The sequence below is a fragment of the Carica papaya genome, chromosome 9 (assembly GCF_054855325.1).
Source record: "Carica papaya isolate Zhongbai chromosome 9, ASM5485532v1, whole genome shotgun sequence".
Classification (NCBI taxonomy): domain Eukaryota; kingdom Viridiplantae; phylum Streptophyta; class Magnoliopsida; order Brassicales; family Caricaceae; genus Carica; species Carica papaya.
In genome coordinates, this window is record NC_142317.1 from 24823181 (window position 1) to 24842644 (window position 19464).

Sequence of the window (19464 nt, forward strand, 5' to 3'; positions counted from 1 at the left end):
TTATAGTTTCCACATTTTAATCGTGGCCATTGGTTTAAATGGCGCAATATGAGACATTCAGCACCTAAAATCTCCTCTCAGTTGTGTGATCTGCCATGCGGTGTGCGCATGGTAAGATCTCATATGTTTGTTCCTAAATAACGCACTCTGATGTGTTTTGCACTCATGGCTTCTTGTAATTGGCTATTCAGGACAACTCAGCTGCTAAGGTGTTAAAATTTTCAAAATTATAGTTTTACCCCAATTTAGGCAAAAACCTTTCATTATAAACCATTTCACAAATTTCATATTTTTCTTTATTATCCAATTTATTTTTAATGTAATCCCCTACAGTTAGTTTTCTTAATTTTTATAATTTATAAACTTATCCAATTCTTTTTCAATGAATTTATATATTTATATTATTTATTCTTAACTTAATAATATATGCGTAATTCATTAATTGAATCAATAAGAACTTTTTCAGTCATCACAAGAATCCTGAGATGTTGACAAAAATTGTTGGAGAATATCTTAAATCTTAAGAACTTGGTAGGTAAAACTTATTCTCCTCATAACCAAGTTGATTACTTCTTTTATTGAGTAACTAAGTTGGTACCTTAACTTATTTAGATATACTAATATGTTTTACTTTTTTTTATTTAATTTGTACTTGATGTTGCTTGTTATAAATAGATTTATTAGTAATATACCCTTAAATTAATTGCATATGGTTGTAACACATCTTTATTACAATAATCTCAATTTCCATGTCAAACATTTGTGATTTGTTTAGTTGTGAAAGAGATTCATATTTTTCATAAATTTTGTAATATATAACTTTTTTTTTTGCTTACTAAAACAAAATAATGGACACTTTTTTGTTTGAAAAATTATTTTTATTGCACTTTTAAAATTGGCAAATTTTATATTAATAATTTGAAAAAAACATATAAAAATTGGATATAACTCTAAATTTATAAAAATCTAAATAGTCAAATTATAGACTAGGCCAAGCCAAACTGGCCAAGCTCAATCCTACTGGCATATTGTTAATATTATAATAAGTTAGTTAGTTCAACCTAATTTTGTTAATATTTTAGCTAGTTGGTTTTGTAACACCTCGTAGATAGGAGACACAACCTTGAAGGCATTTCCGAGAAGAAAATGAAAATGAGGAGAATGAGAGAGAAACATAGTGAGGAAAGTCCCACATTGTTCCTTTGTTAACTTCAATAATTCCACTCTTCTATAAATAGGGAATAAGAAGGAGGTAGAGACATAATGAGAAAAGTCTCATGTCGTTTTTTCGCTAACTCTCATGACTCCACTCTCCTATAAATAGGGGATGAAGAGAAGGAGGTAGAAACATAATGAAGAAAGTCCCACATTGTTTCTTTGCTAACTCCATTAGCTCCACTCTCTTATAAATAGGGGATGAGAAGAAAGTAAACACATAGCGTAACACCTGACAAATAGAACACATGACCTTCAAGGTGCCCTTGAGAAAACAAATGGGTAATTTCAAATCTAATATTTTTGGGAGTTTAAAAAATCTTATAAAATCGAAGAGTTTTATAAAAATAATAAATTTCTCGAAATAAGAGAAATTAGTGTCGAAAATATTGAAGGAAAATTTAAAAAAAAAATAGAAAATATGAATAACAAAAATAATTTTTGGAAGGTTTAATTTAAATTACAATCCTCATAAGAAGTACAACTAACTACTCGAATTTTTTTTTGAAAAATTTATATTGAGGAAAAAATTATAATTAAAGTGAAAAAAGGGGATTAAATTTTAAATATTTTGAAATTATGGAGAAATTAATTTAAAAATAAAAGAATTATTAAATTGTATGGATTTTTGAAGAGATGAGAAAATCTTAAAATTAAAGAGATATAAAGTGGCAAAAGTCCCATATGGTTTAAGAAGAAAACCTTCCTTGGCTCATTTCTCCAGTATAAGGATAGTGCATGGTGGTTTAAGGTGGCAAAAATCACACATCATTTAAGGAGGAAGACTCCCTTGGCTCCCCTCTCTTATAAATAAAGGATGAAGGGAAAGAAAGAGAAGTATAGTGGGGAAAGCTCTAATATGGTTTATTTTTATCAACTCCCTTGGCTCCTATCTCTTACAAATAAGGGATGGAGGGAAAAGGGGAGAAGCATAGGGGGGAAAACTCCCACATAATTTATTTTTGCTAACTCCCTTAACACCTCTCTATTATTAATAAGGGATGGAGGGAAGGGGGGAGATACGTAGTGGGAAAAGCTCCCGCATGGTTTTTTTTTTTCCAACTTCATTTAGTCCCATCTCTTATAAAATAGAGGAGAAGCTTAATGTGAAAGAGTGAAGAAAGGTGAAAACTTGAGAGGGGATTGAGTGTTCTAAAGGAAGAAAAATCTTGGGGGAGAGTGCAGGGACCTTCATTATTTCTAAGTGAGGGAAAGGGATCGGGTATCAAAGCCTGACCCACAAGAAAACATATTAAATTAAGATTTTTTTTTAACATTTTACTTAGAGACTTTTAACGATGCTGGGAGACAATTCTTGTTTACATTAAAGGCCCACTTTTAGAAAGAAAGTCTAAGTTTTTACCTTTGGATTTGAAGTACTCTGAACAATGGAATAGGTAAGAAGTAATGCATTATTTTTCCAGAGTTAGTCTTTTAAATCTCTTAAATTAATAAGCTAATCGATACTAAGAATATTTAAACAGATTCAGAATAAAAAATTTATGTATGCATTTTTATGTTTTTATTATTAAGACGATGGTATGTTTTGTTACGGATTGATAATTTCAAAATTTTTCTATGAAGAGTGTGAGAATATATATATTGAATCTATGTGTTTGTAAGTATATGAACTACTGTGTGTGTGTGAGTAAATAGATATAGGATGTAGTACTGTGAGTACATATACGTAGGTGTGTTTGGAATGAGTGATCCTCTTACATCTTTTCAGACCAGATAGGGAAGAGGAAAATAGATAACCCGAAGGGCAAAGGGAACAGATACCCCTCAGAGATAAAAAGTCTAACGAGACACTTATGCAATATACATGTCAATACAGATACACTTCGGACCATACATGCTTCATTCCTGTTGATTTTAATGATTTTATCCATTTACATATTCAAATTCAAATAAAGCTGTAAAGAAAATGTTTCACTGCAGCCTACGTAGTTGCCATGCAGCATTTATGCATGGATTTCTGAGTTTAATCTTATCGTTTGGTTGTAATCAAGTAAAACTCTGTCTTATAAATGTAGTCGTGCAAATCAATAAAAATAATCCTTTTTCCTCTCCAAAAATCATCATCTTTCTGCAATCTGAAAAACAGAGGCTTTTGCAGCCTTATACCCTGTTTTGTTGTCCTCTCTCTCTCCTTGACCCTCTCTTTAAATTTGCTCATCATTTCAGCTTCCTTTGAAGCTATAACTCATTTGATCCAACAACTGGTATTAGAACCAGGTTCTCCTACGTGACCTGTGAATAAAAAAAAAAACTCCTCAAACCCGATGGCTACCTTAGGAACTACCCATGCTCCGTAATTCAACGGAGAAAATTACCATGTGTGGGCAATAAAGATGCGAGCTCACCTCAGAGCTCTGAGTTTGTGGGATGTTATCATAGATGACAGTGACCCAATCCCACTACGAGACACTGCCACCTTGAACCAGATTAAAAGACACAAGGAAGAGAAGGCCAATAAACCAAAAGCATTTGTCTGTCTCTTCTCAGCTGTCTCGGACAGGGCCTTCTCTAGGATTATGAACTATGAATCACCCAAGGAAGCGTGGGAGAAACTGAAGAAAGAGTTTGATGGAGGAGACAGAAGCAGGAAGATCAAACTACTGAGGTTGAAAAGCAAGTTTGCATTACTCAAAATGCAAGAAAATCAGTCCATTAGGGACTATTCCTCCAAACTCTCGGATATTGTGAATAAAATGAGATTGTTGGGGGAGGACTTTCCTGAATCAAGGGTGGTAGAGCAGATTCTTATAAGCTTACCCCCTAAATTTGAATTTAAAATCTCAGCCATGGAGGAACTTGCAGACATTGATACAATCACTTCAACTGAACTAATCAATAAGCTGCAATCACAGGAGCAACGGGTGAACATACATGCTCGTGTACCTACTGAGGGAGCCTTAATCTCGTCTCAAATCAAAGCTACCCCCTCAAATCAGAATCAAGGCAGAAGGAATGAAGTAAATCAAACTAGAAACCAAAATTCCAGTAAGCAGAAGAAGTATCCTCCTTGCAACATCTGCTCCCTCACAAATCATCCTGAGAGTAAATGTTGGTACAAGGACAAGAAAGCCGTCCGGTGCAACTTCTGCAAAAGACTTGGCCACAAGGAGAAATTCTGTTGGCAAAAACAAAAGTAGGAAGCAACACAATTTAAGCAGGAGCTGAAGCATGTGAATGTCAATGAGGTATCCAATGAGCAACGTAATATAATCTTCGTTGCTTCAAGTGAATTGACAGTGGAAGACGATAGCCTCTGGGTCATTGATAGTGGATGCACTTCTCACATGTGCAAGAATGAAGCCATGTTCGTAACACTTGACAAATCAGCAACAAGCCAAGTGAGACTTGGAAATGGTATGCTGGAATCCATAAAAGGCAAAGGCAATGTTGCTATAGAAACAGGGGAATGTAGGAAACTTATCATCGATCTGAATTTTGTTCCCACTCTCTCTCAAAATCTGCTTAGTATAAATCGAATGACTAATCATAGATACTTAGTTTCATTTAAGAAGCAATGTTGTAGAATCTATGATCCCGAAGACAGATTGATTGCTCTCATTCCAAAAAGGAAACAAGCGTACTCCTTGAAGCTCAAAGTAGTAGTCGAAAAGGCAAACATTGTCACAATACCTGAAGGAAAGCTGTGGCATAGACGTTTTGGCCATTATCATGCTGTTGGGTTACTCAGTTGTAGAAAGGAGACCTAACCAAGGATCTTCCAAACATAGGAGCTACTGAGAAGGTTTGTGGTGTCTGTCAGTTGGAGAAAATGGCTTGATAGGCATTCCCTACTCAGATAGATTGGAGGGCAGATCAAAAGCTTGCACTAATTCACTCGGACATATGTGGTCCGATGAGTGAAAATTCAATAAATGGAAACAAGTATTTTGGTTTATTTATTGATAATTTCACCAGGATGATCTGGGTGTGCTTTCTGCAGAACAAAGCTCAGGTATTTGATGAATTCAAGAGATTTAAATCCATGACAGAGAAGGAATGTGGCTGTGTTGAAGTGTCTAAGAACAGACAATGGGCTTGAGTTCAATTCCGGTGAATTCAAGGATTTTTGCTCCAAAAATGGGATCAAACGACAACTCATAGCACCATATTCTCCACAACATAATGGTGTCTCAGAGAGGAAGAACAGAACCATCGTGGAAATGGCAATAAGCATACTTACTGATAAGCATTTACCAAAAGTGCTTTGGGCTGAGGTAGTAAACACTTCTGTGTTTTTACTCAACATGCTGCCCACGAAGGCAGTGGAAGGAATGACACCCGTGGAGGACTAGAGCGGCATCAAACCGTCAGCTCAACGTCTAAAAGTGTTTGGGTCGATTTGCTACTGTCATGTCTTAGATGACAGAAGAACAAAGCTGGACGAGAAGGCTGAATTGGGTTTATTTCTGGGTTATAGTGCAGAAGCAAAGGCATATCGATTTTTGAGCTTGAAAACCAATAAGCTCATGATCCGGAGAGATGTGTTGGTAGATGAAACAAGCTACTGGAACTAGAAGAAAAAAAAGATAAAAACAGATTGTTTAACTATTGAAGCTGCAACCAAACCTAGTCCTACTCTAACATCTACCTCAATTGATGTAACAGAGGAAGATGGTGACAGTTCAGATGAGGAAAGCACAATACCAACTAAAATGAAAAGCCTTACTGATATTTATGAACGCTGCAGCCTTGCTGCGGATGAACCTGTAACCTTTAAAGCAATTACAAAACAAATTCAGTGGGTTCAAGCAATGGAAGAGGAAATGCGTGTAATTGAGAACAATGGAACCTAGACCCTGGTTCCAAGACCTGCAAACAAGAAACCAATCGGAGTGAAGTGGGTATTCAGGCTAAAGTAAAATCCTGAAGGTAAAATCAATAAATATAAGGCCCAGTTGGTTGTAAATGGTTTTGCACAAGTACTTGGTGTTGATTTTGCTGAAACGTTCACACCAGTAGTAAGACATGAAGTCATACGTCTCATTTTGGCACCTGTAGCTTAGTTTCAATGGCGAGTAATGCACTTGGATGTCAAGGCTGCCTTCTTAAATGGTGATCTGAAGGAAAAAATATTTGTGGAGCAGCTGAAGGGATTTATAGTTGCAGGAAAAGAAGATTACGTGTATGTCTTGCATAAGGCTTTATATGGATTGAGACAGGCACCCCGAGCCTGGTATGAGAAATTGAATGATTATCTCATACAGTGTGGCTTCATGAGAAGTAAAACTGAAGCTACATTGTACGAAAAAATTGAAAGAGAATTAAAGATATTCACTGCTGTGTATGTGGACGACATATTGGTTATGGGAAGCAATGAAACAAAGATAGATGGATTCAAGAAGCAGTTAGAAGATCAATTTGAGATGTCAAGCCTAGGGGGAGCTGCTTATTTTCTTGGACTGGAGATCAATCAAACAAAGGGAGGGATCTTCCTAAGTCAGTCCAAATACGCTCGGGAAATCCTTAGTAAATTTAAAATGGAGAGGTGTAAAGCTGTAGGGACTCCATTAATGCCTGACCTAAAGCTATCAAAGGATGAAGGTAGAAGTGAGGTTGATGAGGGTACCTATTGAAGTCTGGTTGGTAGTCTTCTCTATCTCACTGCCTCAAGACCAGACATACTATACATAGTGAGCCTTCTATCAAGATTTATGGCAGCTCCCAAACAGATGCACATGGCAGCAGCTAAGCATGTGCTGAGATACCTGTGGAGGACCTGTAATTTTAGAATATGATATGATGACAAAGTGGGTGAGCTACAAGGATATACAGATAGTGATTGGGCTGGCTGTATGGATGATGCAAAGAGTACTTCTAGTTATGTATTTTCTTTTGGCTCAGGAGCTTTCTCGTGGGCTTCAAAGAAGCAGGAGGTAGGTGCACAATCAACAACTGAAGCGGAATACATTACAGCAGCTGCGGCTTCAAATTAGGCCATCTGGTTGAGGCAAGTAATGGCAGACTTGGGGCATGCATTACACAGACCAACTGTGATACGGGTAGACAACAAGTCTGCAATTACTATCACCAAAAATCCAGTTATGCATGGACGAACCAAGCATATCAAAGTCAAGTTCCATGCCATTCGAGATGCTGCAAAAAACCAAAAAATTAGCCTTCTACACTACCCAACTGATGAGTAGCTTGCAGACATCTTCACAAAGTCTTTGTCTAAGGCTAAGTTCGTGGACTTGCGAAGAAAAATTGGAATTGGTGATAAAATCATTAAGGAGGAGTGTTGATTTTGATGATTTTATCCATTTACTTATTCAAATTCAAATTCAAATAAAACTGTGAAGAAAATGTTTCACCGCAGCCTACGCAGCTGCCATGCAACGTGTATGCATGGATTTCTGAGTTTAGTCTTATCGTTTGGTTGTAATCAAGCACAACTCTGTGCTTATAAATGTAATCGTGCAAATCAATGAAAATAATCCTTTTTTCCTCTGCAATCCAAAAAACAAAGGCTTTTGCGGCCTTATACCCTGTTTTGTTGTCCTCTCTCTCTCCTTGACCATCTCTCTAAATTTGCTCATCATTTCAGCTTCCTTTGAAGCTGTAACTCATTTGATCCAACAATTCCACTTTTCTCTTTTTCTTTTCTTTTATACTTTTTACTTTTACTGATTACCTATTATATTTATTACATGCAAATTCATCAAGTGTCTGCAATTTACATAGCATGCTTGAAAATAAGAACAATTCAACTCATATGAACATAGAGGCCTACAAAACAAACAAAATCACAATCATATTAAATTAACTTATCTAAAAATACTCCTTAATACGTTGAAAGAAATACTAGATTCCTTACCAAAAGCTTGATGTTTTCTCCTTCATCGTTCTCCTTTCTTTCTCTTATTCTCTCTCTCTCTAAACCTTTGTAAAATGGAAGAATGGAAGTGTGAAGAGGAAGGGAAAGTGGAGGCCAATTTATAGAATTTTAGAGCTGTTGGATTTGCGCCAAGTGACGAAATCCTGTGAAAAGAGAGGAGAAAAAGATGTTTGGCAACAAAAATGAGGGAGGAAGGCCTTCTCCACCGATGGAGGCGGCGTGCCGCCCAAGGCAATGGCGGTGCACTACACGCTAGCCTGCAGGTGCACAGGTCTTATTCACGCAGGCCTACTGTGCGAACGGCACGCAAACAGTGTGCAGCGCTTGTTCGCGCGCGAGGTGACGTTCGGACGGCCTGTCTGCATGCGACAAGACAAGCGTGCAGGTCCTGACCCCACTTCATGTGCGTAGATGGGATATGCGAGCGTGCATGCAGTTGGGACATGCACACTGTGTGCACAATGCCCAGCACCTGCCCAAGCAACCAGCCTTCTAGTGGGATTTTTTCTGTTGAATTTTTTTTCCCGTTTCACTGTTTTTCGTTTTTGTTCTAAATTTTCATTTTTAATTTAATTTAGTTAAATTAAAGTCATTTAAAATAAAATAAAATAAAATAAAAATTTAACTAAAAATTAAATAAATAAAAATCAACCAAAATCATGAATTGCAATAAATGTTAAATAGCGTAAATCAATTAAGTGCGAGGTGGCCAAAAGCTCGAATAAATTGATTTTCCAAATCATTTTAGCACAATGATAGGTAAAGTGTTACAAATAGAGGGAAAAGTGTAAATTTAGATGTCATGAGCTAGTGTGAAGTGTAAAGCCTTTAAGTTCGTTCAATCTTATATCAAGGAGTGTGTGTGTGTGTGTGTGTGACCGAGATTTAGTTGAAATGATAGTGAACCCTATCAAATTGCTACCCATTGTATTGTGTTCATATTGGATGTATCATATCAGGTCCATGTCGAAAATGAGGATCTTTACTATTCTCCTTAGATAGAGAATTAAAACTATATCATACGATAAAATCTCAAAGTCTAAGTGTTTGTATATTAATCATATTGTAATTGGGATTGTGATAAGCAAATTGTATCATGTCATATTGTATCTTATCGTAAATATAATCATATTGCAATTGTGATTGTAATAAGTGAATCGTATCATATCGTACTATAATGTATCATATTTATTTATGTGCAGTATAAAAATATTATATCATTATACAATTGTGAGGGTAGAACTTAAAATAAAATCTCAGGTAATAAGTGTCAAAGTGTAGGTTTAATTATAAAAGTCTAAATATAATTGTTAAAGTATAAAAAAAAAATTATTAAGGTACGAAATATGAATACTAATAGTATAATTGCAATAAGAGTAGAATGTACATTATGTTAGTAGTGATAAATGTAAAAGGAAGTGGTGTATGAATTGTGTCTAGTGGCGTTAAGTGTAAAAAGAGGTAAAGTATGAAATGTGTTTAGTGGTGATAATTGTAAAATGAAGTGGAATGTGAATTGTGGTTAGTGGTGATAAGTGTAAAAAGAAGTGGAATGTGAATTTGGTTTAGTAGTGATAAGTGTAAAAGGAGAGGTGAAATAAGGAATAAGGAAATGTTGGTAAAAAATAACTTATTTTGAATTGGTATTAAAATAAATTTTTATACATTGTTCAGTAGCTTTTATAATTAAAATTGATTTGTTAATAGTAATGTGATCTTCGGTGTTTTATGCTTTCTACGAATTTGGTAGACTGCGCTGTGAATGATAGTATATTATTTCTTATTGAGTACGTGTAGCATATTCCAATATATCATTTTCAGAATAGGAAACTAAAAATCAAGTAAGGACCAACACAAATTGTGTAATTCTAATAAACTTATTAATGGATGGTCATTAGATTATTTTGAAAATTTTAATGGCCTACTTCTCCCTACTGTGGACAACTATGTTCTCCTGTACTTCTTGTAACCAAAACACAAAGCCCATCGATCAACAACGGCTTCTTCTAGACCAAGCAACATCATTGAGACTGCCAGCTTCTTTTGGGATGACTACCACCCCCTATTTGAGTAAGGAATGAATTTCGGACCTGTTCAACCGATGACCAAACTAGTGGTGCTTGCGGCTTTTCCTTTCCTATTTCGGTATGGATTAAAAATACTAGACTTCCTCAAGTAGCGGAACACTCAATGCCCAAGTAGTTACACATTATTGATCTCATATTCCTCCGATATAGTCAACAAAGAAAAAATGAATTATCTTGTCTTATTGCTTTTCAAGATGTTCACTGAATCCTTCACGATGTTTTGGTGGTAGGTACTAGTACATCGAAGCCTTAGAGAGGGCCATTAGACCCCAGACAAAAATGTCGTTACGAAGAACCATTAGGCTAGGTTAGGCGACCTAAAAGGACCATACATAAACCACCTGCTAAAGCAAACGGTAAAAAAGACAAGCGATAAAGGTGACAAGTAAGGGATACAGGATGGATTTGTCAATCAAGGGTGTGTGAACCTCCTTATATATTCAGCCACATATTTCAAGCGGGTGTGAAAGAATTTTTTTGCCCATGTTATTCTTCTATAAAATCTCGATTCTAAAATGGAATGATTGATAGAATAGAGGCTCCCCTGAATAAGTATAAGACCTCATGATTCCCAAAACCAGCTCGTAGCCCTACTCAACAGAACTGGCCAGAGGTATTCGACATGGGCAGGAAGGGCAGCTAAAGGGTTGCTTCACCAAAGTGATCACACATCGACTTGGACAATTGTTGGCTATAACATAATGCTACAATTGATGGAATTTTTATTGATTATATGAAGGTGGTCGGCCACCTGAAGCCCCATCCACCTTTTCTATATAGCCACATAACTATAACAAGTTTTCTCTAATGTTATGCCAAACCAAGATCTTTCCTACAAGGAAAGCAAGAACCGAAAATTTCTTTTTTTGAATACCTCCTTCACTCTCTGTTAATTTCATAAATAGGAAGGGATTAGGCGAGCAGCTCCTGAAAAGGTGGATCAGATCTTTTCAATATTAAAAGAATTTTGTTCAAACAATTGAACACTAAATTTATTTCAGAATCAGAATATCATTAATGGGAATTTTTTTTACATAAAAATTTTTCCATGTAGGGAGAAAGGTTGTCTATATTAATATTAATGGTTCCTCTATCTCCTTTTCTTGCTCTATAGAGTTGATATAGAAGATAAAGGCTAGAGGAATTCCATTCGAATCTCTAATGTGCCTGCATCTATGATATGTTTTTAGTGGGCTTATCCTCATCTTAACTCTATCTGTGGGCACTTAGGCTAATGACTTGAATTGGATCACTGGATGCACACTTGAACCTCATCTGCCTCGTAAAGGGAACCTGGACACCTCCCTTGCACAGTATCTACAGGACGAGAAAAATGGAGTAGGGGGAAAAGTCTCATAATCTTTTGAGTATTGCGATGGCCAATAACCTCACATAAGGGGGTCCCATGTGGTTTAGAATGAGTTTCTAGATAGCCGGAATTGACTACAAGGACTTCATTCTACAAGGAATAGTTCGAGAACCAACGTGCAATTGAAGAGGAAAAAGTAGCTCTACCTTTTTTCTTAAGTCAAGCACTAAATAGGGCTAAAATAGAATAGGAAAGGCCTACAAGGGCATTGTCTAATTCTTGACTTAATTATCTTGTATAAGCTGAGAGGTAGAGAAATCCTACCATAACTAAAGGGGTGAGGAAGAAAAATAAAGATCAACCTATTACCAAAAGGAAAGGTGATACCCCGCTGAAGGTGGAAAGCACCATCCACTTGCTGGAGCGAGGCCTTTCTCAATTCTTGGTCTATTGATGCTTTTTTTTGGCCAAGTCCTTTGTAACTTGACTCCACAGGGCTCTTAAAACTAAGGAACTTGCTTAGTTTGGCCTTTAAAGTTGACTGAAATACATTATACCTAATGAACTAGCGTAGCTGTGGGACTCACACTAGTATTGACCTTCTAGACTAGTACCGATGGTGGCTCTTCATCTGAGGAATAATGAACCTGTAAAGGGAGGGCATTAGATCAAGCATCCAATCAGTAGTTGGACTGGAAAATAGATAAAAGAATGATTTTTTAGTTCCCATGTTTCTTGATTGGCTTTGCTTTTCTCGAATAAAAGTAGAAAACTTGCCTTAATTTATAAATAAAGTGAAAATAAACCTATGGGATAATAAATCACATCATATATTAGATATCACATCGAAAATAGAGATTGATTCTCCCTTTTAGACAAGTCGGGAGGAACTTCTTATAACCAAAACACAAAGCCCATGGATCAGCAAAGGGTTATTCTAGACCACACCGCATCATTGAGACTTCCAACTTCTTTTAGGATAATTGCCACCCCCTATTTGAGTAAGGAATGAATTTTTACCTCTTCAACTGACGATTGGACCTAGTAGTGCTTATGGCTTTGTGTTTCCTATTTCAACTTGGATTGAAAATACTAGATAAGAAAGGAAAACTTTTTAGGCTTTCAAGCTCTACTAAGTAAAGGAGAGTATGTTGTTGGTTGCTTTAACCTCATTTTTGCTTAACATCAATCCTCTCATATACTTCCTCAAGTAGCGGAACTCTCAATACCCAAGTAGTTACATGTTGTTGATTTCATACTCCTCCAATAAAGTCAACAAGAAAAAAGTGAATTGTTTTGTCTTTTTATATAATTAATACTCCCTTGTCTTTTTACATAAACTTTAGCCTCGCCGGTGAAGTCGAGGGAGCTGCTTGCTTCAGTTCTTTACTCAACCTCCCATGTTATCCTCTTGCCTAGCAAGTAAAAATTGACCTCTGCGGAAAAAATGATTCATTCAGATCAACATGAAAGCCCAACTACATTGCATTGTCAAAATCCATGTTGTATATTTGAAAGTACTTCTATCATACAATCCTCTTTCTGCTAAACTTCCTTTTTCTTAGTCTATAGAGACAAAATATAGGACTAGTGCCTACAGTTAATCACGGAACAAAGGACTCACTGAGCTAATATCACTAACTAATACTAATAGAATAGAAAAGAATTGTCTTTTACGTATACTTTCCCTAGTTTCATTGCTACTGCAGGCTTTATGCAATTGATTAGATCATATATATATATATATATCCATTTAATACAACATAGATCGTCGAAAGGATCTTGGAGACCCACCAAAGCACGAAAGCTAAGATTTTTCAGAAAATAGATTCCTATTCGAAGAGTGCATAATCGCATGGATAAGCTCACACTAAACAAAAATTTTTTGATCAAATTCGGGATTTTCCTTGGGGTATCAGTAAGGAATTGGAATGTAATAATATTTATTCATATAGATAGAGAAGAAAAGGTTCTCTATTGATTTAAGTGTTGTCCCTATAGAAGAGGTATAGAAAAAGAGGAAAAAATCAAGGATTTCACATTGTGCTTTTGATCAAAAAATCAATCTAATTTAATCTATTTCATATCCTTTCCTTAATTAGAGAATGGGTCAGATTTTGTAGGATCAAATCCATGGGACTTAAGGAAGGAATGATGGAAGGGAATAAAATAAAAAAAGAGTACGCATATCCAACTAAGACTTGCCACAAGAGCCTATAGTGAGGATTAACTGAAGGCATGCCCACTGATTCTATCCATAGATAGGGCATATGCGAGAAATGTGGAGGCATTAGCCTTATCTCGCCTTACAAAGCTCTTATTTTGTAAGCGGCGATTACGAAGGTGACATAGGTTACGACTCACTCCACCACACCTTTTTTACATTAGGAACGTGCCTGAGAAGTAGTATCTCTAATCGATAACTGTTGTTTCCCTTTTTTATGATGGAATCCGTACACTATGAATGTGGTTTATATGAAAATACTGGTTCTTGGATTTGTTTTACATGATAAGCGAACCTTCGCATCTTTTGTTCCAACTTCTTCCTTTGCATAAATCACTATATCTTCATTCTTAGATGCGTGGGTCACAAGCCCAAGCCTTTGTTGTAGTTTTAGTAAAATTCTAACTATTAAAATAAGGAATTAAAAACCTTACTCGCGCAGTATCCCGATCGTGGTAAGGTCACTAATGAAATTTTCCAAAAGGCGAGAATAAAGTGTGATTCTAGCGCATTCGCAAAAGTGTTTTTTAGGGTATAAAGCAATTCCTTCAGTGGTAAACAATTCCTTTTCACGATTGGCAGTTCTTAGTTCATATATCTAAAGGAAGCCCTCTAAATCGATTTATCCCGAGTATTGATTGTGGGAGATGGAAGACTTCTATTTTATGGGCATATTCCTATTTATAAAGTCTTTGTTTCGACCCTGGGTCTGAATCACTTTATGCAAGTTTTCCTTCTTAAACATCGACCATATAGCATTTGACTTACCTTGTGGACTTTTTATCCCAATATCGTGATATCTAGATCACGTTGAGAAGGAAAATCCGCTATTCAAATTGGTGAAAGAACGAAAACAAGGTCTTTCTTGACAACTTGGGATGAATTGATGGACCCCAAACTTATGCTTTTTCATATCTTTGTTCACGCATTCCACCCATAGTGAGCCAAATTTAGTGAAAGGAGACCAAATACCTCTAGGCACACAACACATATGTCATTCTTCCAATCCACAATTTGGTTGATTCCCAGACCACTTTTTTTCTTAGGTGACTTTCTCTAAAGAATTTCCCATTCCACATAAAAGCATTACACTTTCTCTCAATAGCTTTTTTTAATGACAAAGCTAGGCAATATAAAAAACGCTAATCATTTTGAATGCTGACAATTAAAGAATTAAGAGGTTTCAGTCTACCAGTAAATGAGAGATGCTTAGAAATCTAGCTATTTCTTTTATAAGTTATTCTTTCAATCAAGGGCTTGTAATCATTATCATTAAGCTTCCTTATCTTGAAAGCGATAAGCTGCTACATTTGCATAATATGATTCTCATCCACACCAGAGAAGAAAATCTCACTTTTAAAAGCATTAAGCTTTAGGCCTGAGATTTTTTTTAAAGAAAAGCCTGCAAGATTCATTCATATGATTGCGTGAATAGCTTGACAGCTACCATAAAAAAATCATAAGGTCATCAACAAAGCATAAATGAGTGAATCTCCAAAAAACCCTCTATCTCCAAGTGAAAGCCTTGTTGTAGTGATACAATGTAATACTTCAAAAACCTTCGTACTTAATTTGTAATGGAATCCCCCATTTATTCGGGTTTTAAGGCCATTTAAACTCTTTAAATCTCGTATTTTGAATTTTTGGATGAATTTCATAATTTAATTTCGTATTTATTTACTTAAATAATTATTCAAAATTATTTTATATAATTTATTTGTAGATAACTTGTAGTTAAATTTAATTAAAAAGATTTTGAAAAAAAATATAGGAGAAACAATAGAAAATTTAGTGGAAGGACCCCACTCATGCGGGCTTCGTGCACTACGTGTGCGTGAGCACAGGCGGCCAGCACAAAATGTGCTCTTGTGCACACGTCTCATCTGCACGAGGCACAAGGCGCGTGGCATGGTCTATGTTTGCGTCCCATCGTGCGCAGACCGGCGTGCGACTCCACGCAGTAGAATTATGTGCGCGACAGGCTAGGCCTGTGGCATGCAGTAGGTTGGGCCAGCATTTGCTGCCTCGGGCAGTGCATATTGCCACCTTGGGCACCGCGCGCTGCCGATTGGGCAGAGTGCTGTCATCGCTTGGGTGACTTGCCGTCATCGTTTAGGTGGTGTGCCTCTGGTTTTCGTGTCACCGTCATGCCGCATCGCCCATCCATCAGTCACATCCATCGGTCGTCATATCTCATTATTTCACCTTGACTTTCTCTCTCTTCACTAGATTTGACCATTTGGCACAAATCTAACAGTCCCCATTTTGTATAAATAGGGACCCCTACTTCACCATTTCCTCATCATTTTTACTTCATTCTTCCATCCACTAAAGGATTTTAAAGAGAGAGAAAGAGTGATATAGAGAAAGAATGAGAGTATAAGAAAAAAAAAACAGCGTAGGAAACACCAAGGTTTTGATAAAAACTTTAATATTTATTTTTTAAACATTATAAAGAGTTTTTCTATATTAAATTAATGAAGTTTAAATTAAATGGTTGTACGTTTAATCTTATATACTAAATAAAGTTATTTTCATGTTAATACATGTTTTATGAACATATATAAATCGATTATTTACATGTTTAATTTAAATGACTAAATGTTTGGGATAAATGTTGATGTATGATACATTGTACAATGGTAAAGTAATAAAGCATAAAGTGATGTTTAAGCATAAGAAATATGTATTGGTATCAGCATGCATGATTCATAATGTATTTCCTTAGGCTTTTTATCTCTGATGGATTTTTATTCTCCCACATCTGGTCTGAAAAAACGTGAGGGGACTACTCCTTATGGATGACAGTATACCCTTTGACGAGAGTGGTGATGCGATATGATTGTATGGGTCACCTTTGGCAAAGTACGGTCGTCACCATAGTTTACATGTAGGACCACTGTGGTTGTTGGTTTAGCAAGTCACAAACTGTTGTTATAACATGAATTAAATTAGTCATTCCACATGAGTAGTCAAAAATCTGTATTGCCCTCAGTAGATAGAAGTCGGAATAATTTCGTGCGAAGAATAAAATGAAATAAAGAGCATATCCTGATTTGTTTATTTTTTTTTATTTTCAGCATGATTAATTTGACTGATATGATATGACTTTGACACGATAGATTTGATGTTTCCTTTAATAAATAAATTATTTTCATAATTAATAAAGAACCCTTAACATGACTGCTGATGGAAACTTTTAATTACCTTTGAAATCTTAGTGGTGTTATATACATGTTGTTTTCATTATGGAGTATATGAAACTTACCCCTTTCCATGCTCCCTAGATGAGGAAGGTAATGAGAAATCGATCACTGATTTACCCCTTAAAGCCTTTGAGGATCCTATGGATCTATGAACCGTTATGAATGCATAGTTGCCTTGCACTTTGATGAGTCCATCTTTTGTAGAGTCTTGCAATTAATTTTTTTTCTACCTTAGTGTTGTATAAAACTCTATTAAAATTTTGTAAGGGATTTTAAGCTGCATACATTTATCTTACATGTACTCGTAATCTTTTTCTGTATCTAATACCTTTATGCTTTAATTAGCATTTGGGATGTCACATACAAGACTTCACTCACTAAGTTTACAAACTTTGTAAGAAAGCCTAAAGCAAATAGAATATTCAAAAGGAAGCACTAGTTCACTAAGTCAAAAGGCTGAATAAGATCCATTTTCAAAGTACATCTAGAGGTTAGCCCAAACCTATAAGAGTGCTTAAAAGAAATTTCTTGAGCTAAAAGGAGATTATCCACATTCTTCCTCCCCTTAATGAAAGCACATTGGTTAGGACTGATGTTATCTGAGGAATTTTAAACTTCATTCTATTAGTTAAGATCTTGGAAATGTATTTGTAGAGAGTTTGACAAGAGGAAATATCCCTATAGTCACTTATTCTTTCAGGGTTCACTTTGGGACTAAGCAAACAAATAGTAATGGCATTCACCTCATAAAGGAGCTTGCGATTCATGAAAAAGTAAGAAATAAGTCTCGTTACCTCACCACCAAGATTACTACAGTCTGGATTTCAAAAGTAAGTTGTATAACCATAAATCCCAAGAGTCTTGTTCCCACTGAAGGAAAAGATGGTTTGACTGATCTCATCCCAAGTAACTTCCTCTACCTGTATACCTCTGCAATATGAAAAAATCTCTATCTCTAATAGGCTTTTAAAATAAGAAATTTATCTCCCCCAAAAGATCTTCATCAAACTTCCCTAGCAGTTTTTTTTTTTTTTATAGAAAGACACAACCTCATTCTGAATTTGAACTCCTCATTTTGCCATCAGATCTATGCTATAAAGAGTTCCTAATAATCTTTTTTGATCTTTTTGAGCTTGCTATTTTAGTAGGCGCCTGTCTTCTGATCTCCAAAATTTCTAAGAAATTCTTAACTTTTGCATGATAAAAACTTCTTTAGTTATACCGAGTTCTTTATACTTCACATCTATCTTTTTTTCACCTTTCTTCAACATAGGTGACAACGAGTAGGGCAGAGATAGAAGAGATTGAAGACAAGAATAAGAAGCAAGATTGCCTTTTTTTATCATTTTAATATAAGGGGAGAGTCGATTTGAATAAGAAGATCTTATTCCATTCCAAACAAGTGCTAAAAAAGTGACTTTGTGTGGGATTGATCACCCTACTTCTTTATTCTTTACTACCTTGGACTAGGATCAAAAGGACTTAAAAAAGGATACCACTAAAGCTGACTAAACCAAACAAACCTCAACTGATTGAACATAAGTAATCCCAGCTACTTTCTCTTCCACTACTTTCCCACGGACATACTAAACCACCAATAAGGGCAAGAGAAAAAGCTTTTGTCGAGAAGAAAGAAAAAGTCATATTGAAAGTTAGCCTAACACTATTGTAGCTTCTCCCACCACTACTACAACCCTTCCAACAATAGATTCAATTGCAGGAGAGCGTGAATAAGAAGTTAATCGGAACCTGGGTTGTTCCTTCTAACTTTGGAAATAAAATCAAACAATTGGAAGCATTGAGGTTCATTCTCATTATTAAAAGGGAAAAATGGCTGAAGATCGTAGATTTGATCGCGAAAGCAGAAAAGAGATTTTTGTTGTTAACTTCCAGCTGCCTATTCAGCTTTATGAAACTTAATTCTTCTCACAAGATTATCTATTGGAAAATACTAAGAGTAGAAAGATAAAACAATGCTCGTTGAAAGGAGATTCTCAAGAGATTTTGGAGTGTATGAAATACTAAAAAGTATATACAGGCCTCATAGCAAGCCTTTAATTTGAGCAATTCACTTTTCAATTCTTATTAAATCTTACTTATAATTAGAGGAGGGATTCTCAATTCTAAAGAAAAATAAGATTTGGAACCCATACGATATACCTTTCTCCGTAAGCCTAGAAGCAAGTTAAACAGTAAGAAAACCCATATATGTTTCATCTTTTTTTAATGATATCGTCAAATAAGATAAAAGAGGTCAAGGACAAGTGTCTTTGATATGCGATATCCGATACTCTTTCTTAAGTAGATCTTATATTTTTACTATCCGATGTAATGTGTCCTTTTCAAACAAGCTATATTGTTTGATTTCTCTATCCTTCCTGTCCTCCCGGCTAAGTGAATCAATCTATCCTTCTTTCTAAGTAGTCAAAAAAAGGTTGTCTTATAATTTCTTCTTAATATTTTTTTCTTCTTTCTTTTTATTTTATTTAGAGATATTTCACTTTCCCATAAAGTAATATTCTTCATTGAGTGAATTTTGTGTGTCCCTCTTTGTAGGTTTTTCTTTG

At 35.6% G+C, this 19464-nt stretch overlaps 1 protein-coding gene across 1 annotated transcript; it reads left to right on the forward strand.

Annotated features, from left to right (window-relative positions):
* Positions 1-3569: 3569 nt before the first annotated feature.
* On the forward strand, positions 3570-6029 carry LOC148240212 (uncharacterized). Its single transcript, XM_088212093.1, has 6 exons — positions 3570-4307; positions 4395-4847; positions 4931-4978; positions 5226-5450; positions 5596-5666; positions 5807-6029. Exons 1-6 carry the CDS (start codon positions 3570-3572, stop codon positions 6027-6029), a joined length of 1758 nt encoding a protein of 585 aa, XP_088068219.1.
* The last annotated feature ends 13435 nt before the right edge of the window (positions 6030-19464 follow it).

Bases quoted from the DNA above. Each gene is read 5' to 3' on its own strand.
- LOC148240212 (XM_088212093.1), top strand. From the start codon at position 3,570: ATGCGAGCTCACCTCAGAGCTCTGAGTTTGTGGGATGTTATCATAGAT. The intron at 4,848-4,930 runs GCAAACATTGTC...ACTCAGTTGTAG, and splicing joins TCAAAGTAGTAGTCGAAAAG to AAAGGAGACCTAACCAAGGA. The intron at 5,667-5,806 runs GCATATCGATTT...AACCAAACCTAG, and splicing joins GTTATAGTGCAGAAGCAAAG to TCCTACTCTAACATCTACCT.